Below are 23,382 nucleotides of genomic sequence, written 5' to 3'. Positions count from 1 at the left end.
TGTTTTGTAAATAACAGTTTATTTGAAAACCAGATCTCTGGCATCCAACTTGCGGCCAGTTTAGCTGCTGCCCTGCTTGGCGGCCAGCCTCTTGTCTCTCTCCTCGGCGATGGTCAGACGGATTCCCTTTCCTCTGGGCAAGGATACCCACGGCTTGTTGCCCTGGACAAGAGAGGCGGTGAGATGGTGAAAAGGTCTGGAATGATCAAAGCGGGGATTCTACAAAAGACTACTTCACAGGATGCTATTTATTCTCCCAGTGGGCAGTATAATGAAAACTTATCAATGTTGTTCTCATCAACTCAAATTACAACTGGATTAACACCATCATGAGTCACTTTGGCTGAAAAGCTAAATAAAACGATCAAAAACAAAGAGTTAGCCAAGTTCCACAAACATCTCATCCTCCCGGTTACAAAACCGCTAACCCGTCCGAGCCTGCCTGGCCCTGTGCTCACCTTGCCAATGATGAAGATGTTGGACAGCCTGGTAGCGAAGGTGTTGCCAGTGCTGTCCTTGACGTGGACAACGTCGAAGGAGCCAGGGTGGCGCTCCCTGTTGGTGACGACACCGATACGCCCCAAGTTAGCGCCTCCAGTCACCATACACAAGTTACCTGGAAAGAACAATGAGAGGGTTAGGAAAGTCATTGCACCCCATATCGCGTGCATCTGCAATCATTTGAACCCACCAGTATCAAACTTGATGAAGTCAGTGATTTTGCCACTATCCAAGTCGATGCGGACTGTGTCATTGACCTTGATGAGGGGGTCAGGGTAGCGGATGGTGCGGGCATCATGGGTCACCAGGTGGGGGATTCCCTTGGTGCCAATGATTATTTTCTTCACCTTGCACAGCTTGTACTGCAAAGACATACCAGTTCAGAAAAAGCACTGATGCTTACACAGGTTTTGCGCTCGACATATTCCCACAGCGATTGAGTCGTTACAGAGCGTTGCCAAATCACAATCGCAAGCTACAGCTACACTTAATTTAGCAGGCGATGTTGTGTTATTTGAGTAAAAGCAAAATAGCCTGTCAAAAGGTGATGTGAAAATCATTTTACCATCATGGTCGTTTAGAATACTTTGACTCTTTATGAAGAACATAAAAAGGTCATTTACAGTTCAATTTATTTTCAGATATATGAAATGAATATCCCTGCAGACGGCAAGAAAAGGACAGATTCTAAAAAATAAATATCATGTAGATCAAGTCAATCCAACACATGCTGCATCAATGCAGTAATTGTGCATTTCCAAATCAATTCCTTGTTTGTACAATATAGATTAGTCTGGTTACTGCAAGCCAAAACTTTTTTTCATCCGAATTCAGATGCGACATTGTGCAGAAGAAATGAGGACATTGCATTTTCACAAACTGTGCCAGACCTCAAAGCACATTTCTGGTTCACCAACCCAATATGGAATTGAAAGTCTCACATCGCTGCAGGTATAATAAAACCAGACAAAAGCAAAGTTGTATTCAGAAAATACTTGCAGTAGTGAAAACTACACCCGAGTAACTACTATTCAGTTGGCCGTCCTAATAGACGCACACTATTGTAGCAATCAATCCCTATCAATAATGTGATCAGTGCCTTAGGAGGATCGCCCTTCACAATGCCCAGTCTCCTTGGGAGTAGCAAAAAGCTCGGTGAGCCCAGATTTGTTACGCATTATTCCAACTGCTAGGTGCTGAATGATGAAGCAGTCATTTCCAGTGTGGGGACAAGAACCAGTCAAATTGGAGGATAATGAAAAAGAAACCAGGAGACGAAATTTTAACCCCACCAAGCATTTAATCAGGCCCACACAACTAGCAGCTCTCTCAACAGCCGACTGTCAAAAATTAGCAAGGCATAGCTGCTGCCTTCAAGGGGTGAAACTGCATTACTGTGCTGCGACACTGCTTGGCCTCTTTAATTTGAAATATACATCAACTCAAGACAAAATGGAGCCGGAAACATAGCGACCTCAGAGAGAACACACGTGCAGCAGAGTCAATTCAGTCACAATATTTACCTTGGCCTCCTCAGCAGTGATGCGGTGGACAGTGAAACGTCCCTTGACATCGTAGATCAGACGGAAGTGCTCACCCGTCTTCTCAATGCTGATCACATCTACATTAAAAGAAAACAAGGTGTCACCTTCTTAAAAATTTTCCATCTTACCAACCCAAAACTACCTCAAACAGCCCTTTGCTAAACAAACCACATCCAACAAAATCAGCTTTACTGTCAACGTACCACAGATTTATTGATCTACGTAAAGAGAGGAATGAAATGAAAGAAATCCCAAATCGTGGGATAATGGAGTAACCATACTGTTGCAGAAAGGGGCACAGTGGGTGGTCAAATGAAGCTGCAGATGACAGAAAAGCAACTGATGGCAGTCTTCAGACACCTGCAAGTGCTTGACTGGCTGGGACACAAACTCACATCCACTACCACCCTTTCTTGAACAGTTTTGTTACACCTGCGCTAATGCAACAAATTATTAGCAGGTGCATTAGTACAAAATATGGCAAAAAATAAAATAAATAAGCCTCCTATCATCACCATGCTTCCACAGATGGATTCTGAAGAAATGCTGAGAGGCTTACCCATGAACCCAGTGGGGTAGGTGACATCAGTGCGGACCTTGCCGTCAACCTTGATGAACCTCTGCATGCAGATTTTCTTCACCTCATCTCCAGTCAGGGCATACTTGAGGCGATTCCTCAGGAAGATGATGAGGGGCAGGCACTCCCTCAGCTTGTGGGGACCGGTGGAGGGACGAGGAGCCTTTCAGGAAGAACACATGTTAGTAGATATACTACCGGAATAATTTAGACTCAGCAAAACTCCCACTGAATTTGAAACAGACCATGAATTTAATGAAAATAAAACACCAGTGTTGAAAATAAGACAATTTTAAGACAACTTATCACTATCAAACTTTAGACCAACTTTCTGAAAAATAACCCCTAACATGTGGGCAGTGTGAAAACTCATAATACAGAACTAAGATGACAGATAACGATGCATGTGAGACATTAATACACATAGTAATCCCAATACATCACCTACTCATGTTGAGCATTCACAACTTGCAATAACGGCATTTCACAAACCGTCAATACTTACAAACACTCCGGTGAGCTTGTCAAGCATCCAGTGCTTGGGCGCTGCGACGCGCTTGAGGTGCTTCTTCGGTCCTCTTGCCTGGAGAGAAGATAAACAACCCGCTCAAAATAGCTCAAAGAACATTTAAACCAGAAGCAATGGCCACGAAAACTGAAGGACTTCCAAACATGATGTCCACTATGATAGCTGTTAGCGGTGCAGCAAACCTAGCGGGCTAGCTAGACGGCAGAGCCGGCCGGCCGTCTAACACTTCGACCTCTGCAGTAGGTACCACTTTCAGAAAATGTTCATACAAAAAGTAAGTTCAGCTAACTGACAGTGAATCAATTGGTCAGAACTAGAATCCACCCATGCGGCCCATCTACAGCCAGCAACTACGAAGCTAGCGTTTAGCCGATGCCAACACTATGTTCGGATCATCAATTAGCACACATTACTGAAGGAGCCAACATCAATTTATACATGTATCGTATGACGAGAAGTAATATAATACACCACGGTAAATGTTTGTTTAATAACTTGTAGCCATAAAGGGATGTTAGATGATTATTTCTCAGAGGAACCATCACAAATTCAGCTCACCATGTTGGAGTCTGCGGGGGAAAAGGACCTCCTCACTTCCGGTAGACAATGATAAGCAGAAGGACGGGAGCCGGCAGAGGACAAAATGTCCAAAAGCGCAATTTTTCTTTCTGTTGTTTCTATTGACAGCAACACTCAACTTAATTTTATGGTAAACATCATGCGGCACTACGGCACTCGAAATGATGATTATACTCGGAAGTTGACAATTCCTGGGTTGAAGTCCCAAGTACATCTCCTCATGGAGGCCGAGATATTGTCAGATGAAATGGCATGTGTGCATCAGTCTGGCAGAAGATGCGTGAAGCAGATTTGTCTACTAGTGTAAACACAACCACGCTGTGTCTGCAACATTGGCATTTCCTGACCAGACTGAAGGCGTGAGCCAGGGAAGATATGCCTCATACATTTTCCGACGATAAATCTCACAGGCTGCATAGCTGAACTTATCTCATACCCACTTCATACAAGCAGCTTGAGTTAGGAAGTAAGAACAGAGCAAAATGGATTTCAATGATGGGGGTTAGAAATCTGAACTAAACTGGCTACCGGACCCCTGTGACACCATTGAGAGATTATGTAAATAAAAAAAATCAAAAAAACGAAAGTTAGAGACCATGTGAAAAGTGAATAAGAAAGCAAGTATTGGAGTCACCACTAGATGTCCTAGTCGAGTAACGTCTTGTCATTCTATGTCTGCTTTACGAAACCCCATCATCATTTATATTGGATTCGTTAGCCATTTACCTGTATGTATTTACCTGGTCACGTCAGTATTATGGTTACAATTTTGCATTGCATTAACACGATTGATATATTAAATAATACAAATAACTCCCGACTACCACCAGCAGGATGCAGTATTGCGCTAAAAATATAATTTTAAATTTAACCTCATAAATGGCAAATCTTTCGTGTGGTTAACGATTAAAAAGGTCAAATACATCAAAACAGAATTATCGTTCATTAAAAGTACTACCTCAACGTCTTTTGTCATTTCTTTTTGTAAATAAAACAACAAAAGAGTATTTATTCGATTTAATGCTGATTTTTATCCTCTGCTACAGGACCACATGAAGAAAACACACACACACAAAAACACATTGAAGCCTTATAACTTTTAAACTCTTTATTTTACTCCAAACATAGAGCCGTAACAAAAATACAAGTATCTCACAATATGATCTCAATCATTTACATATTCATATAGATGTACAAGTGAGAGCCGGTGAAGGAAAAGTGCTTAAGAATCATCTCGGATTAATATTCATTCATCTTTAGACAAGACACAAGGACATAAACCATGAACAGAGCCAAAAATGAAAGACATACAGGCATGAATTATGGGGTGTAAGTCTGGTTCAGTAAAGCATGCGATTCATCGAGAAATTATTTTTACAACTGTTTTGGGAACAAGTGTCAACTGCTGCCTTTAGACAAATTATGACTTGTGATGTGTGTGGTTTTTTTTTGTTTTTTTTTATGACAGTGCGGCTGCAGGAGAGTCCTGACATGGAACATCCAAATCTAGTCTCAAGTCAAACAGAAACAAAAAAAAATGAAGCCCCGTGAACACTGTGTTAAAAATGAAATATCTATAAAACAAACAAATATATTTTTGTGTAGAATCAAGACATTTAGATTGCAGTTTGATCTGGTTCCTCTTGTTGCTCTAAAGTATTTGGTCCTCAGAAGGAATAGTGTTTCAGCTCGAGTAAATGTTTGGTCAAAACAGGTCAAATTCACCGTGGTTCACAGGGTTAATCTTCAAAAACAATAAAAAAAGGAAATGAATGTCTTCAGACATCTTCTCAGGGTGCAGAGGAAGGAGAAGAGGGGGGCTTCTCAGGGGTTCATCCCGAAAAATAACATTCACCCTGCTGCGATGAAGGCTGGAGCTCAAAACATTGGATGCTTACAAGAAGGAGGAAAGATGATCTGGAAGGTTTGACCACACGAGTAATCCATCCATCATCCTTAAAAAGAACATGAAGTGGTTGTCATGTGTTTTACTTAAAGTATAGAATGTGTCAGATTTAGACAGTCGTAGATTATGGAGTCTGATACACTGATGGCCTTCTGCCTTCTTCTTCAGCTGTCAATGACCGACACATTTATGTTGATCTGCAGTGGTGGGCTATTCTATCATGTGAGAACCATAATGAATTTGTCTGCTTGATCCCTTTCACTTTTACACCACCTGATGTCTTGCTAAGTACAGCATTTAAGGCCCAGAACTCAACAAACGCCTGTTTCAGGGCTCTTGTTTCACTCCTGTAACCTCATCCTCAGGCTGCTGTCTGTGCTGGAGTTTCCATCCCTGCTATTGAATAGAGTTTGTCTTTAACCATGTCATGAAATTAGTGGATACAGGTGTGTTGTGTGGAGAACCATATACCCCTACAGGTGTGTATGTGTGTGGTTTTGCATGTGGTCGGGTGAACCCACAATGTCCAGATGACAGATAACGCCGGGTGAAAGGCCTTTGTTGTCGTGGCAGATTTCAACCTTCGTCTCCTGTTACGGCAGCGCATATAGGTCAAACCGCCATCCACACCGCCTCCATCGGCAGCCTGACAACCTAAAGAGCCTATAGGCGATGGCTGCGGTTTGTTTTCAAGCGAGCCCCAAACAACTCATGTTTGGAGGATAAAGAAGCCACACCTGTCTTTTTCATGGGTTTTGAATTAAATCTGGGTTGAAAAGTGGGACATAAACAATGCATCGTGTAAGGCCTCAGTTGAGTGTTGGACGTACAACAGACACCTTGCACAGATTATATCAGTCAAACAACGACAAGATTGTAATGATATGCCTGTTTTGACTTTCAATAAAATCCAACAGCCCCGCTTTCTCGCCAGCATAATGCTATTGGTGAAGACTAGCTAATCTTAGATAACCTCAGATAAGCCATTTCAGAAAGTATTTTCGGAAACATCTGCGTACCCTGATGTGTGTGAGCAGAGTGAAGTCCAGCAAACAGGCTCAAGATAAAACTAACAAAGCTTTCTTATCTTATGGACGAGTGGTGGCAATAACCTCTGAGGCGGCTGAGCAAACAGTGCCTGGATCCAAACTTCAAAGATTATCAGCATTTTCCTGTTTTCAGTTTGTCCAAAAATGTGTAGGTAAAGAAGATTGTTGAGAAAGTGAATCGGGGAATCACAGAACAAAACTGACAACTGGTGACTGCTGTGCTCTGGTTCGACACAAGTTGGTCCATTCATACACTACGAGCTTTAATATCGCTCCCATGCCTTGATCTAGTCCATTATGTTCAGAGAAGAAGTCGTGATCATGGACACGCCACAGAAGTGCTCCTTGTCTTTGAGTGCTGATGGGTATCACACAGTGTCTTAAATAACATCTTCTGTGAACACAACTGGTTGAAGTGGATTCAAAGAATGAGAGAAAGAAAGAGGCGCACATCGAGATAGAAAGGTTTCAGACAAACAGTGTCTTTGTGAAGGCAACAGACAGTACTGTCTTTCCCGTGAGACCGGTCTTCTAATATTGTCCATCAAGAAAACAGGAAACATGGACTCCCGTGTCCAATGATGTCATGTTGCTCATTAATTTCTCTCGATGTGTAGAATCATACGATGCAACGGTGAAATCGAGTTGAGCTTGACAGTTAAAAAAGTCTCCCCTGCTTCGCCTGTTACTTAATATTCTGCCATGAAGACAAGCAAGTCAAGCAGCGTCTGTCCGTCCAACCACTTAGACCCTGTCCATGCTTTCATTTGTTAAATGGATCTAAAGTAAATGAAGTCCGACGCAAAAGAAATCAGATCCTAACCAATTGGTTTCATTCAAGAGCCATTAGCAGACAGTTCAAAGTAAATCTTTCACTTCCAAAGAGGAATCAAAGATGAAACAAGAGAGCACTTCTAAAATCTCCTGAACACCAAGTTCCTTTTCTGCTGCCTCTTACAATCTACTCAGAAAAGTAGACAGAGGGAGTCTCCTTTCTTTAGGCCCCACTAACCCATGGCACAATTCTTCTTTCAGGTCAACAACCAGCCGGAACATCTGACATGAAGTCAAATTCATTCTGTCCCAGCCAGAGTTCAGGCAGCTCATTAGCTCGGTCCAAACCCAACTCCACCACCAGAGACATGAGCACTTCTTCATCCACAGGCTCAAAGTCGATTAATCCACTTGAACCGGGGCCTTGGTTTCCCATGCCGATGCCAACGCCCACCCCTCCCCCTCCAAGACCTCCAGAAGGCCCCAGGATCTGGTTTCCAGGCCCGAGTGGAGAGGCACCAAATCCCCTTTGAGCAGCACCAGGCGTCAGATGTCCAGCAGAAGCACCGGCAAGGTTTTGGTAGTGCGAGTTGAGCTTCTGCAGCTGCATGCTGGCGATGAGATGTGGCCCAGTTTGAAGGCAGAAGGGCTGCGGTTTGGAATGCTGCGAGGACGTCAGCGCTGACCCAGGTGAAGAGCCGGCACCAGCAGATGGAGAAAAGGGCACGATGGCTGTTTTGGAGTTCGGATAGTGAAGCAGGGAGCTAAGAGGAGAGGAAGAAGAGGATAGGTCCTTCATCGCAGCGTGGGCGTTGACAGGGAAGAGCAGTGAGGTCATCACCAGGAAAACCCAAAGCCTGTGGGAGAGAGTATAAGTTATGCAATGTCTTGACTCAGAATACAGGAAGAGATAAATGGCATTAGCTGATGTTTGGGTGACATCAACAAGGCTGGATGCCGTTAAAGATTAGACAAATATTCCGCAAGGATCCTTGGTCAAATTACATCTTGCAACACAGGAGTCAAGTTCAAGCCGGGCTCCAATAAGAACTTCAAAAACAGGAAGTTGAGATATTGCTTTCTTATGGGCGACATATAGCCAGAGGTTACACTCTGCAACCACTGGGGTCAATGGCACAGGAATCCAAGATAGTGTGAACAACACCATCGCGGTCCAAGTCATTTTCATGGAAAAAGATCAAACAGAGCGAAACAAAAAGTAAACAGTCAAAGCTGAAGGTAAAAAAAAATCATGTTTACCTATTAATCTGATATCCATGATAGTCTACATATTCCATCCCATTTTATGAAATTCCATTTGCATCCATGCATTTTCTTCTTCTCCCCTGGGGCAGTACTTATTGATTTATAATCTCTTGTTGTTGGATAATTGCCTGTTGAACTCTGAAGTGAACCAAAAGCATTAAAGCAGATTTCACTTTCTGGGTCACAAAGGGCATGGATTCAGGGAGCTCTCTTTCAAGCTCACCATTTCAAACACGTCTATCATACAACTGCCCGGTTCCACGAACCAACAATCTGATGGTCAAATGTATTTCTTCTATTTCATTACAGCAGCTCTGTTCTTCACTAGGCAGATTGGCCGCATGCTGATCTCTTCCATGGATTTAAGAAGCTTCATGAGTCAGTAGTTTATGGAGAAAAAAAAAAAAATCAATGACTGCACAGCACATAATCGTTTGCAAGTTTATTTCCGTGCAGATCAGAAATTTGTCTTCTCTTCTTTGTTCTAAAGATTCTTTCTTTTGAATAAATGTTTTCAGCACTCAGCAAGGAGAAGTGATTGTGACTGTTCTGGCTGCCGTTGTGTTTGAATAGCCGATGACAAATAACCCAAGTGATCTTTTAATGGAATTTCCTGCCGAACACGAGGTTTTCTTCTGACCACAACAACAAAGGCGTTGTTGACTTAAGAGCAGATTTACTTGCGTTCTTGTGACCCCATGAATAAGTGAAGTCAGAGCCGTCTGGGAAATGTACAAGTCCACCCTGGTGCCTGGACGGCCGCGCGTCACAACCAGAGAGTGTGTGTGTTCGCTTGATGTCTGCCTTTCCTCCTGACCTATTGAGCAGCAAATTAACCGTGAGAAGGTGGTGGGAAGTGGGGCGGTGGGTACCAGTGGGGTTTGAGAATGATTATGGGTCAAAATGTGTGAGCGCGTGTGTGTTAGCACAACAGAGCCTTTGAGGATTTGGTGGGGTCACATGGCAAGACACGCAAGCATGTGGATCCTGAGAGCATTTATAAGGTGAGATGGCGAGCAAATCTCTTCTCCCCCAGTCATCTTTACATTGTAGGTCCCCACACAGACCCCATGCTACAGCACCCCCACTTCCAACTGTCTCAAACACGCCCCCCGCTCTCAGCACTGGCTCTTATTTAGCCGGAGCGTAATTGCAACAGGCAGGCATGCAGCTGCACTGCACTGATAGAGTTAACGCACACAAAGATACCAAACAGCTGTCAGTGTCAGGACTGCGAGTCTGCGTCTGTGTGTGTTCATTATTCATCAACTGATTACTGTCAGGGCCAGGCAGCACACGGCGTCTCTGCTCAACAGCCTGTCCAGCACATTCAGTCCAGGAGACGCAAACAAACAGCAGGAAACATATGCAGTCTTAGGACCGAACGTCGTGACTTATGGGGTCGCACAGGACAAATGCGCAGTCAAAGCAGTTTCCGTAAACAGTACCAGACTCTCTTAGTTAATAGATCCAAAATAGTTAAATAGTAATTACCACTTAGATTTGTCAATGTTTTTCTTTGGTCTAATCCTGTTGGGAGTAGAAGGTCAACAGTGTTGAAGTGAGGAAGAGAGGAATTTGGACAAATCAGTTTTCCACCTCAGGAAGATCCTATATTTCGTCAGACAAGAAACTAACAGCTCAGCTTATTGTGGTGCATCCCATTGGTGATGAGAGCTCAGTTCCCTCACCGGAACTTTGTAAAACTAGCTGTTCACATAGAATATTGTTAGATCGATGGCAAAATTATGACCAACATTTAATATTTTACATCTTCTTGGATTCATGTAAAACAGGGAAATCAAACTCATGGCCCATGGGCCACATCCAGCCCGTGGCATTATCAGAAATGGCTGCCATTATAACTTCCAAAAACTACTCTCACCACTCACACTCATGCTCTAATAACACAAAAAAAATCTGCTTCACCTTGTTAAAAAAACAAAAACAAAACAAGAACACATATACCAGAGTAGTCTTAGCTGTTTATATGCAATCTAAAAGAAAGTTTAAACATTTTAATGATAAAATATTTTACCACAATACTCGAGTGATTCAGCCGTCTGATAAATCCATTATTTCAATTTTGGCAGTAGATTTAGTGAGTAAAGTAATCACTTGATTTTCTCATGACAGAAAACCGCCGAATGAAAATGATGTTTTGGTTCTTGTAACAACTATCTATTTCAAATACTCATTTGAGGGGGGAAAAAGTCCAAAGGGGAACAGGCCTCAGTTTGTTCTCCCTCTCTTTATGTAACACATTCTTACAGGCCTCCTATTCAGTGTGTGTCTCTCCGAATTCTTTGAATTGATCATGCAGACCTAATAGAGTCTGGTTGGGCTGGATTTTATTCCTGATTCAATCAGAGTAATTTTGTTACGAGCAGATAAATGTTAGGTCGGCCGACCAATCATTTCAAATAAGCCCCACATCTGGTGCCAATTTTATGTTTAAGTTTTGGATGCTTTTGACTCCCTCAGCAAGGGAGCTTCTTGTGTTTGTTCTGTTTTATGACTGGAATCTTTACGACGTCAGCGAACACATACTTGTTCAATACTGTTGCCAGTAGTTACTTGTGTTGAGTCACTTTAAATGTCAACTTGCGGAAAGAAATGCTTTTGGCATGTTGATGTTACAAGTGCAAATATAGCAATAATACACGTAATAATGGCCTGTTTATCTGTCCTCGAAGATCAGTTTTGGGTCATGCATGAGGTTTGCTGGCAGCCAAAAAATACCAAAGTGGTTGTTTTTGAATTGACGTCTTCTGTTGATGAGAGAAAGCACTATAGTTCTGTTTTTCCCAGTCAATTTACGTGAGCTCCACAAAAGCCTCCACAGATGTAACTGTGTTTAGTGACTGCATTGTTTTTCTGTAGAGAAACAAACGTCCATCGGATCAAGTGCCATTTCTCTCCGCTGTTTTACAAGTTGGTCGTAAAAAGACTCTTTTTTTCTCACCTCAAGTTGTTCTAAACAAAAGATGTCTATTTATGAAGACTAAAGTTTTATGCGAAAAGAAAGTAATGGCTCATAAAACCCTCCATTGTTGCACGGACGGCTGAAGTCGGGAAAAAGCCTGTCTTCTCTGAGGGGCGTGACGTTGGAGCGCGGAAGGATGCAGTGTGGAACTGCTGGAACAGCTCCAATGTTTTTTCCTGTTCACAGCTGACCTGACTCATTGTGTTCCTCCACCACACTTTTATTGGACTGTGGAATCGGGGCCCAGCTTAGCTTGACTGTAAACGGTTTTATTAGCAGTCTAGGCTGCTGTCCTGGCCACCGACTGCTCGGCATTTATTTTTAATTAGCAGCAATGAAATTCTGCTCCCTGAACCAGATCAGTGGCCCCAACAATACGCCTAGTTAATGGCTGCTCAGATAATACACTGTCTTTACTGAGACTGTTATCACCAGGCCTCTGGTTTCTGAAGGGCCGTCGGAGAATAAAGTAGTAAAGCAGTATATATAACTATCACAGCATCACTCTTTACTTTCACCTGAAAAAGCTTTAAGGAGATTAAGTTCCAGTTCCAAACAAGCTCTCCGTCCGCACCCTTGTGTTTATGGAAAAATCATTCAAATTATGTAAAGCTGGGCGCTCAGATGGCCCATTTAGCCCTTGTTTTGCTTTGAGAGCATAGTTACATAACTGACAACTTGGGTAGGATTTGACACAGAATGACTACTATTGATTAATGGAGCATCAAGTTTTATATGGTTGACTGAGATTGGGAAAATGAAATATCATCTGTGACAATGACACAGCCACATCGGTTATGGCTGTTGATCAGCATTTCACGATGTGATTCATGGATTCCCACTTCATTATTCAGATGCTTGGATATTTCAAAACACAGTGGTTTATAGCATCACACAGCATGTTGCTAAAGTGCTCAGGGCTGATGAGGCTTCATGAAACAATGTCCTTATTTCTGGGCCACGTGAGATGCTCAGATGTGAAAAAAGGTGATGAATTTTATCTGAATTTCACTATTGAGGATAAAAGTTAGAAAAGCACTGAGGGCTCCCTCAGTGCAAACCTCCGCACAGCAATTCAGCCCAACACAATCCAGTATCCTGGATCCAAATGCCAATCTGGCACAAAATGCAGAATACGTTCCTATCTCCCAAATGTTAAAGAATCCTTTCAAAAATTCCTAGATCCAGACATCCATGGATGATCCGGATACTTGTTCCTTGTCCCATTTCACACTGTTCCAGGAAATGTCATCTAAATCAGTTCACAACCTTTTAAGTTATTTTGAACATAAACAAACCAGCGCCATCGAAAACACAAGCCCCTTATCACACACCACCCATGAGTCATTCATCTTTTTGAGCACCCAGTTCAACCTTGTGTGAAATATAACTCAAGAACATGAAGAATCAGGTGTTAATGTTTGAACTGTAAATACAATACGTTTTGATCAATTGGAAGCAAAGCTGGATGACAAAAAAACAAAAAAAACAAAACACAAATTCTCCGCATTCTTTCTTAAGGTTGTCATGAAAACACTGTTTGCAATTTTGACATCTCTATTCCTATTTTTACCAATAGAAAAGGAGCATATAGTGGCAGAAGATCTGGTAGTTACAGTTGTTGAATCACACTGTTAAATGATTACAAACACCCCCACCCCGACGCTCACACACAAACCCGACATATGTTCCCCCAGCATGACACGCTCAGCATTGCAGAGCCAAAATATCCCAATTGATGATCTCAATACGCGTCAAATTAAGATGAACGCTTGACTTAAATATGAATAATTTGTCACTGAATTCCAACATCTGGAAACATCTGCAGCACCTACAGAGACCAATGTTTGTGGAAGGATTGTGTTTCTGCTAATGTTTTTAGTCAGCCTCCACTAGATCTCAAAGCAAACAGAGAAGTCGAGCTCACACAGGAATTCCCAGGAAAACTCCATAAAAACTCTTGACCTCATTGAGGATGTTATGTAAACACTCGAAGAGTGGAGAGGAAAGTTGCTGGAGCGCGAGTCTCTCCTGTGGAAGAAGCAGAAGGGGCTGACTGACCTGGTGGTTGGAGCCTGGCACAGCTTGGATGAGCCACCAGCAGGAGTCAGCTCCACTGAGGCCCAAGTAGCGGCTGAGGAGAAGAATCAGCTGACTTCAGACAGAGGTCGGCCGTCCATAGAAGTGAGTGAGAGCCTGCCCCGCTGAGACTCTGGAGGTTTGTCAGCTCCTCAATGAACTTGTTAGTGAATAAGAAGGAGTTTGTTTCTCCCTCCCCTCTTTTCCACTCTCTCACCCACTCTCCCTCTCTCCTCACTGGCCAATCGGTGCGCCCATGCTGGGTGATGTTCCAACACACGGAGCCGGATTATCGCTGTGGATCCGGACTGACTTCCCTTCTGCAAAGCTAAAGAGAAAAGGAATTGGAAGTTGAAATAAACAAATGCATTTTTTTTAACAGAACTTAACCATCATTTGGAATAGAATGCAATCCCAGAGGGCGCCAAAAAATAAAACAAAGAACTATTTATTTTGGGACTCATCACATGAGTGATATTATATAGATTATTCATGTTCCATGACTTACATGTTAATATAATCTGGCCGTCTCTTGTTTATGCTGGAGATAAATTCCATTAGATGTTTGGCAACGTTCCGAAAACAATTTGTTGATTGTTTATTAGTTAAGGCTATATTTTCTTTTTCTTTTTTTTCGGTTGTCAATTTATGATACTAAGTTCATTTATTTAGCTGCATTCTAATCAAATTCCAGACATCTACCTTGGGTTTTGATGAATAACTCATAGAACAAACTCTTATAACGAATGGAATGCACTTCACACTGACTTAAGTTAAAAAAAAAAGTGCACTAAAAGTGTGTCCACTCCAAATGGATTATTTTACACCGGACACAAAGAACTTTGCAAAGTTACACACACACACAAAAAGGCATACTTTGTGTTCAAATGTGTAAACAAAATTAGAATTCTACAAACACTTTAGAGTATTGATCTCTGCCAAGTAGCTCATTTTCAGCCAAGTAAGAAAGTCAGTTCAGACTTGTGCTGCAGAATGGGCAAGTAGTGGCTGGGTGTTGGTGATCCAGATGGTAACCAAAACAAAATGTAATAAATCTATTATGAACATTTCCAGAAAATTTTATTAGACTTCATTCATCATTTTACAGTTGATCTAGCCCACGGGCAAACAAACATAACCAAGCACTAAATGTTGTTTATTCACTTGTGAGCTAAACTGGAGGCATATTAATATTGAGGAAAATAGATAATATAATCTGCACCAAGGTTGCTGGAATTCCAATTCCATGTTTTCAACTCATCCAGTTTCCAGGTATTGTGATTTGCCACTTTTGTAGAGCAGATGTTGCTGGTTCTGTAGCAAACACTATCAAGAATCAAATGGACCATTTCAGAACACTCTGTCTTTGTGTGTGTGTCTGAGAGACAGACAGGGAAACTGAACTGCTTTGCATAACTACACGCTGCAGCTTGTGGACAGTGGCAATGAGACACGGATGGTTGTGTGCTGACAGGTCGATTGTGTGCGGCTGTTTAAAGTGAAATTTAACACTTAGAGAAATGTCATTTAAATATCCGTACAACAATATTGTTGTGCCGTGTAAACATTACACAATTTGCACATTTAACAAAATGTAACAAGATTTTTTCTTTCTTTTCTCAAAATATTTTTAAATACACTAGTGATTTTAAAGGTAACATGTTTGTAAATTCAACTGACGGCCAACACATTCACACCAATTGTGCTGCTGATAAGAGCCTTCAGCCTTTATATTTTTAGCTTTCGAAGGGCTCTGCTGTCGTCTTGCTATCATCTCTTCGGCCTCAACGGTCACATTATCAGCCTGCTGGAGTGTTAAAATGTTTATAAGTCTGTCACCTGGAGCAGCTCAAACCCTCCACCAGGTTCTGAAGGCTCTCACTTATTCACAAATGACAGAAGCCAAATGAGCGTGGAAGGAAACTGACTCATTCATGGCGAGATGGGGGCACTTTCCCTCCACCCGCCGACAACCTTCACAATGGTTTTTGGGAGGAGAACGTCATTACGCAGAACAACATAAGCCGCGCGGTCAAGTGCCACGTGCGCCGCTTCTCTTCCGTTAAGCAGATAAAAGGTGGCATCTGTCTTTTTTGTGCGAGTAAATCCCCTCCACCATTGACAAGAGACACTTCACATGTTGATGAGGAGAAGGATGTATAGACGGAGGCCCCTGACGCTTTGTCACTGCGAGGAGACGTTATGCAAATCCAACAAAACCGTTTGTGATTTCCATCTTAGCAGACAAACAATATTTGGACTGACAGCCGGTTCAGCCGCACAAGAACTCGCTTGTTTCACTTTCACTTGAACCGGTGTTGCAAGCATAAAGTTTAGTAGCTTTGAGCAAGTGTAAACATTAGATGTGTTTTATGGCTGTTGAAATTATGAATGGACATTCGCAGGATGGGGTTTTTGTGTGTTTAAAGTGGCTAAATATTCAAATCACAGCTTCAGTTGAGAAAGCCTCCTTAGATTTGCAACTATTTTTGAAACATGTCAAAACAAATACCTGGAACTCTTGCACGCACACACGCATCTGTTGCAGGTAAACCTTTTGTCAGAAATGGGGCAACACACGTGTGTGTAATATGTGAATGTGTAAAATTACATGTACTTTTAAGATGCAAGTATAGAACTCATCATGAATTATTGGATATTTAACCAAAAAGTGGAGAGCTGGTTTAAGAAATAAGAGCTCAATTTTACTTCACAAAATATATTTCTTACTTATATTATTTATATTAAAAACAAGTAAACAGTCAAAAAAATACTACAACAAAGAAAAAAAATCAAAAGAATGAAATAATCAAACCAAATATGATGCCTGGTTTGGCTGCGGTTGCATTGGCTCGGAACAATTACGGTGGGACAATTTACTTTGAGGTTCCACAGCATTAGGAGCAGGACAGTTTTGTCACCCAAGCCATTACACTGCTCAACTGTAAATCCACTTCATAGTGTATTCACAAGACTTGTACATTTTGCAAATTTTAGTACTGTACAATACACTACATTGATACACTACTTTATCTTTTGAGTCTATCCAAGAGAATTTTGTTCTGTGCACAGTTGCAGCGTATCTGAATGACATCTCAGCCCAAGTCTAGTATCATAAATAAATAAAAGCCTAAGGTATAAATAAAAAGTAAACTACATAGTTGACAGAAAGGTGCGCTTATCACGTCCTGTTATTTTTATTTTTGTGTGTTCACTTCCTGATTTTTTTCTTTTTCGATGAGAAAAGAGTGAAATAAAATGGAAAATGTCTGCTAACGAAAAAATAGCAAAAAAAAAGGAAGATATATTTCAGACATGAAAATCTTGGCTACTTTGGCTGTCAATGGCCACACGTGGCCCACGGGCCTCACGTTGAGCAAGGCCTGATCACTCAACATACATGTGTCAGCAAAAATTTAGGCTGACTGTCTACACATTTGCTTTTAGCTCATCAGTTCTCCAAAAGACGATCATTGTAATGAATTGAAGGACATTTTAATTCATGAAACCCAGAAATGTATTTCAAGTATTCAAACTTAAGAAAATACACTGTGGAGTCATCAGAGTACATGTGCAATGTGGACCTCTTGAACCAAAACCCTCAAGATTCCAGCAGTTTTCCATTTCCATGTCGGAAAAAAACCTGGAGAGTGGAGAAAAGCGATGTTTGCCAAAAACAAATTGCAGCCCACCACTGGCAACCAGCATCTGTCTGCACCATAATGTGGAGCAAAAATGTTCCCTCGCAGAATCTGTTGGCTCACAGGGCTGGTTAATGTGGGATTTTTAGAATGCCAGAAAATTCATAATAATCCCAGAGTTATTTGATTTACTCGTGTTGTATAACTCCGCTCGACATGTCACTGAAAGGGCAGCTCGGTGTCATGTTTGATTTGATGGATAAAATACGTACAGACATGACGGTGAAAAAACAAATCTGAACAGTTTATGCAATTTGTCAGGAAATATCAGCGGAAATGACAGGAATACCCTGCAGGCGATGTGAAATTGACATTTTCCGGACAGCATATTGCAGGAAGAAAACACAATACTTGGAGTCTCAGTTTTTCTGTTTCAATAAATGCTGAGGGAACACAGACAAAACTAGACCTGCACTTACCCAAACCCACGTCACTGATACTGAAGGGGACAAGGGGAAATAAAGTGTTGAAAATATTTATATCTTCGATTCAATTTCCATAACTGGATAAGTTCAATTGAAATGTTTTCAGAAACCACCAGAGAAATTGAACCATGGAATCCATTTGAACAAGGCCATTGAAGGAGCGATGAATTATAAAACTCCCTAACTGGCAAAATAAGCTAAATCGTGAGGGACAGTGTTTCAGCCCTGTAGTGGGTGGCTCCAATGCTTGTATATTCATCCAGTGTTTTTTTCCTCACATTCTATTTGTAGTACTTTCTCACAAGTCCCATCCACTGCAGATGCTGCCACATGTAGAAGTGGAGCTTCTCAAGATGCTGAGCAGATGTTGGACGCCCGACTCATTCAAGGTCTGCTTGCTGTTGGCGGAAGGTAATGGAAGGTGCGGCGCTGAAATTCTTCCAACAGACGCTGACTGCCTTCTTTGTATGCAGAGAACTGCTGCAAGCCTTAATTAGAACGCAGCATGTGGTGGACAAATCGATTGGTGGCTCGCAATGTTTGTTTGGGTCACAGTTGCTTTAACATCATCAAAGTATCGAAGCACCAATCAAACAGGACCTGTTGTGAATAATACATCCCCTCTCAGTTTAGCTGATCTCATTCAGCTGGTGTCACACTCTCACTGTGGAAGAGCAGAAGTTCCTCAGGCCAGACTGAACGAGTGAAAGCATCTCAGGATCTTGTTCACGAGTGAGGGCAGGATGGAGCATGTGAATAAGAGGGACTCGGGAACGTTCAACCAGGTGAAGACAGAGCCCAGTCAAAAGCCAAGGGTCTTCATTATAACCACTCCCACCTGTGGTCACAAGCCTTGGGTCGTGGCCAAAATAAGAACTGGTGTATTTGATGGAGGTATTATTCCAGAGACCTCAGAGGTCAGAGAGATCCTACCACTCAGACAGAGCAAGCATACTCCTGGTCTCCAGAAAGAAATCAGCCTCAAACAAACGTGTCTCTCCCTCGTCTGTTCAGGTCAAATAAATGAATCATTTCGTCTGCGCTGAATTCTGGATTCAGGGAACATTGTGACATTTCTTAAACGCTCTCTGTCATCCTCCTTCTGAGTCACTCGGGCAGCTTCTGGCTCTAATGGATATTCCTCGCCGCAGCAGATCCTCCAGGTCAGGTTGATCTACATTTAATAAAAACAGATTTCGATTCGTCGACGGGCATAAATCTCAAGTCCAAACTTGACACTTACTTTCCATTTCACCTCGGCTAGAATGGATCACCTCCTGTGCTGTCACTGAAGAGTCGCTGCTGGACCGATCTGTCGTAATGTCTTGGCTGCGCTGTAATAACGTCAGCCCAGTCAAGCGTAGAGGGACTAGCAGCAATGGAAAGTTCGCTGCTAGCTCCAACTCCTGTGGACCTCAGAAACCCCTTCTTTTAGTTAGCATTCATCATCAGCGTGTCCCAAAGTATATGGCTAACAGAAAGTAGCGTGGAGCATTTTGTGAGCCAACTGTACGTTGTCCAAACGTGTGATAGTAAATGGTAGCAGTCTGTCTCGGTGTTTTGTAGATCCTCAGTTTCTTACCCGTCACTAGCTGGAGTCTGTCCATCCCTGCGAGATAGGACGAGAGGCGAGGGACAGTTGGCAGTGCAAAACAAGCCATATGCAGTCTGCAGTCAGACACCACCGCTGCTCTGAGCTAGTGTGAGTGATAGGCTGACGAGGCTTCATGAAACAGCGTCCTCACTTTTTTGAGAGCTCAGGATGTGGCGCAACCAACAAAGTCATGTGAGGTTTTGTTGGTTGTTCAAATCCAAAGATTTTATAGTAGCTTATAGGAAGAGTACGCTACAGTGACACACTATTTTACATCTGTAAAGTATTTGATTTTTCTACTATTTATTTGGCATATGTTACATATTAAGAAAATTTCATTCTGTAAACACTGCTTATCTGTCTTGTCGGACGGGACGTTGTTACTACTTGTGGTACAATGACAATAAAGGCTTTTCTATTCTATGAATGACATTACAGCCCAAGTCCAAGACTGAGGCATAAATAAAAAGTAAACTACATAGTTGAGAAAAAAGTGCACTTATTACTTCCTGTTGCTTTTATTTTTGACATGAATACCCTCACTTACTGATTTTATTTTTTTCTTTTTCTGTGAGAACAGAGTGAAATAAAATGGAAAATGTTTGCTAACAAAAAATACATGAAGATATACTTCTTGGCTGTCAATGGCCACACATGGCCCACGGGCCTTACGTTGAGCAAGCCTTGACCACTCAACATACATGTGTCAGCAAAAATTTACGCTGACTGTCTACACATTATCTTTTAGCTCATCAGTTCTCCAAAAGACGATCATTGTAATGAATTGAAGGCATCTGGTGGGCTCTGAAAACGCTGTTTCATGAAGCTTCACAGGACCATCCACTAGGACAGCTCAGCCTGCACTGGTTCTAAAGCAAGCCACAATAAAATCTGCAAGATTATATGGATGAAAACATTATGGAAAGATCATGGATGAAGATCAGAGAGAGAGCTGAGAGAGAATGAATGACAGCATGGATAAAAAATAGTCATGCAAAAGGCTGACTAAAATCATGTGTCAAAAGTTTGAAAATATGAACCTTGTAATGAGAATCACAGCCATCACGACTCACTCTGCTCCACCACTGACTAGTGGTAGATCTCTGGAGTTCCGAAATGACTGGAGTAAAACACTAGTAAACCAGGAGAGAATCACTAGCATATGTGCACCAAGGAAGGGCACATGGCCGTTTTGCTCAGGAGGAAGAGCCACACTAGAGAGGGAATTTCCTTTTATCAGCTTAACTTTGGATCCTTAAATCCCTGGATGTTTCCCCCCAGGATGTATTCTCAGTCACAGCCCACAGTTTGCTACATTAAAACACGAAAAACAACATCATCCAAAATGAGGTTACACTGGGTCCGGATTTGACTTTTGTTGAAAACACAATCCAGGGATTCCAGCGGTGCCCTGAATCCTCTCTGCTCCGCCAAGTTTTTCTAATTTGACTCAGAAGAGGGAAGAAAAAGTACATAAACACACCAGCCTCTCATGTTTACGGCCCAGCACACGGCTCCCCCCGCCTCTGCCCACCCTTCACGCACCCTCCTCAAAGTTTATGAGATAGAATTTCAATCGTCTCTCCTTTTCCGAACTCGTAAACTGTGTAATGAGTTTCATTTGCTCCGGCTACATCGGGCTTAAACCGCTGGGGTGACCACAGCAGTGTTCATAAAGATCACAGGGAATCCTCTCTCACACACACATAACTTCTGTTCAGCATATGCCAGGCGACTCCTACATTTGGTGCGAATTTCTGGGGCCATTAATTTGGGAAACATCACTTCTAAAAGGAAACTGGTCAACATTTGCGGTTCCTCTTTCAAAGGCTCTCTATTAAAGTGTCTAATAACTGGACTGGAGCAGCCAGAGCGCTCTGCCGACACGTGACAACATGGCTTCTCTACTTCATTTTAATGAAGGCAAGAACATAATGAAACAGTTCGTAAAAAAGAAAAGTTGGAAAATAAAAAGACGTGTGGACAGTTAGGAAGATCTTAAAAACAAAGTGACAGTTGCACGGACGGCTATTTTGTCAGCCTGGGCTTTTGATAATTCCTGCCGTCGCAGCGCATCACTCAAGACTTATCGCACACATGCATCTGGGCTCTGGAGGATCTGCGCGTCCTGTTTGATGTGCAGCAGCTACAGATGTGCAAGACAATTCAGCCACATTGCAAACACTCGGGCCGGAGATTAACCATGATGTTTCCCATGCTTTCTCAGGCATGGAAACAAACAGAGAAATAAACAGAATAAAACTGATGTCCGGGTGCTGCAGTGTGAGAAGCCCATCTACTGTTGACAGATCCTATGAAGGTTCCTCGATGAGAACTTTGATAACAATGTGTACTGGATCATGAAGCGCAAGTCATCCTTTTAAAAAAATCTTGATCTTTTTTAACATATCGTGAATACACCCAGAGCTCTCTTATATTTCTAAGGACACTGTCATATGCAAAGGAAGTGTGAGAGGCTAATGGGGCTTCATGACACAGTGCCATCATTTTTACAACTCAGTAGGTGGCGCTCTATGCTCTAAAATCTTTAAATGAAACCCATCATTTCTCAAGCCAGTGTGCCACCTACTGAGATATGAAAATGAAGACACAGGAGGGCGTCATAGTTGGAGTGTGAGCTCTCCCAACACACCACATCCACTCTGAGCATGTCATGAGGACGTGTTTGTGCGGTGAAGGAAAAAACATATACATTAACACGGACTGCTGAAGATGATCGAAAGTAAGTAAAAGAAAGTAACATCAGATATTTATTCTGTTCCACGTACCAAACTTAGACAGCAGTAAAAACTCTGCCAAATTTGTCGCTCATGATCTGCCTGTCTCAGGTGTGTGTGCTGCTGGAATACAGCTCACCAGTCGGTGCAGCGCTCCCAGATAAATGTGCATTCATCAGATGTGCTTTTATTATATTCACGTAATGCTATTTAGAATCTAAATAATCTAATCTAACAGCCACTTCATCAGAATGAAGATTTATGCAAAGACCGAATGCAGAGGAGAAGGTCTGCAGACATGAAAAAAGACACGTCATTCTCAAGCAAGTGACTTATGGAGATATATATTCCAGAGAATTAAATAAACATAAATCCCAGACTTCTGAAGAGCGAGTCCCTTTGTCATTCATGACAAGGTCAGCCATCAGCCCACTTCAAAGACAGAACGAAATAGTTTGCATAAACTTCTAAGCATACACTGTCGAATGTGTACATTTTTATATGGATCCTTTAGTGCTTTTCTCGTGATGAACAAAAGCGAAATCATGCCACTTGCTCCAATTCATAAAACAGACGAATAATTGGCACTTTTGAGAAGACAGGATGAGTGAAAGTGATTTATCCAAAATATAAAAATGTCCTTATTGACTCATGAAAGGAGTGTTTTCTTTTAAATTGAAAGCTTCAGGAGAAGATTCAAAACATTTTATGGAAAATGCACAAGTATCGCAAAATATACTGACCGAGGTCAGCAAAACATGTGAGGACCGTTTCAAAAACGGAACTGAGCAGTCAGCATTTACAAATTTAAGTGGTGGGTCATATAAAAGGAAGAATAGAGATGACACACGGCAGCTGTACGCTACATTATGAGTTAAAACGCAATGTGACGTAATGTCAAGCTCATAACCATTTCTGAGCATGTGCTGTCGGTGCGGTGCGTCCCGTGACAGGAGCCTGGAGAGAACCATGCAATTGGATTATTAAACTGTCCTGTAAACCTACTTCCAGACGCTAAACCTAGAATACACGTCCTGCAAAGTTGAATTCTCAACAGTGAGTGAAAGTGAAAACTGTTTTTGGCACACGACACATTTCATGAAGGACAGGTCATCAGAACAACTTCACATATGT

The 23,382-nt window shown here is 42.0% G+C and overlaps 2 protein-coding genes across 2 annotated transcripts; both read right to left on the bottom strand.

Moving 5' to 3' along the window:
- Positions 1-3,760, bottom strand: rps4x (ribosomal protein S4 X-linked). Its single transcript, XM_053859612.1, has 7 exons — positions 3,710-3,760; positions 3,128-3,205; positions 2,605-2,785; positions 2,025-2,122; positions 692-863; positions 459-616; positions 1-162 (listed from the first exon to the last, which is right to left on the bottom strand). Exons 1-7 carry the CDS (start codon positions 3,710-3,712, stop codon positions 61-63), a joined length of 792 nt encoding a protein of 263 aa, XP_053715587.1. The 5' UTR covers positions 3,713-3,760; the 3' UTR covers positions 1-60.
- Positions 3,761-4,842: 1,082 nt separating this feature from the next.
- On the bottom strand, positions 4,843-13,970 carry cited1 (Cbp/p300-interacting transactivator, with Glu/Asp-rich carboxy-terminal domain, 1). Its single transcript, XM_053861127.1, has 2 exons — positions 13,773-13,970; positions 4,843-8,316 (listed from the first exon to the last, which is right to left on the bottom strand). Exon 2 carries the CDS (start codon positions 8,295-8,297, stop codon positions 7,722-7,724), a length of 576 nt encoding a protein of 191 aa, XP_053717102.1. The 5' UTR covers positions 8,298-8,316; positions 13,773-13,970; the 3' UTR covers positions 4,843-7,721.
- Positions 13,971-23,382: the final 9,412 nt, after the last annotated feature.

Source organism: Synchiropus splendidus, chromosome 3, assembly GCF_027744825.2.
Source record: "Synchiropus splendidus isolate RoL2022-P1 chromosome 3, RoL_Sspl_1.0, whole genome shotgun sequence".
Taxonomy (NCBI): Eukaryota; Metazoa; Chordata; class Actinopteri; order Syngnathiformes; family Callionymidae; genus Synchiropus; species Synchiropus splendidus.
The sequence above is the reverse complement of the archived record's forward strand: the minus strand, read 5'-3'. Positions and strand labels throughout refer to the sequence as shown.

Excerpts from the sequence above, each read along its gene's own strand:
- rps4x (XM_053859612.1), bottom strand. Across the intron at positions 2,786-3,127 it reads ACAAGCTCACCGGAGTGTTT|GCTCCTCGTCCCTCCACCGG; the intron begins GTAAGTATTGAC and ends TCTTCCTGAAAG. Across the intron at positions 864-2,024 it reads TCACTGCTGAGGAGGCCAAG|TACAAGCTGTGCAAGGTGAA; the intron begins GTAAATATTGTG and ends ATGTCTTTGCAG.
- cited1 (XM_053861127.1), bottom strand. The coding sequence starts at position 8,297 with ATGACCTCACTGCTCTTCCCTGTCAACGCCCACGCTGCGATGAAGGAC.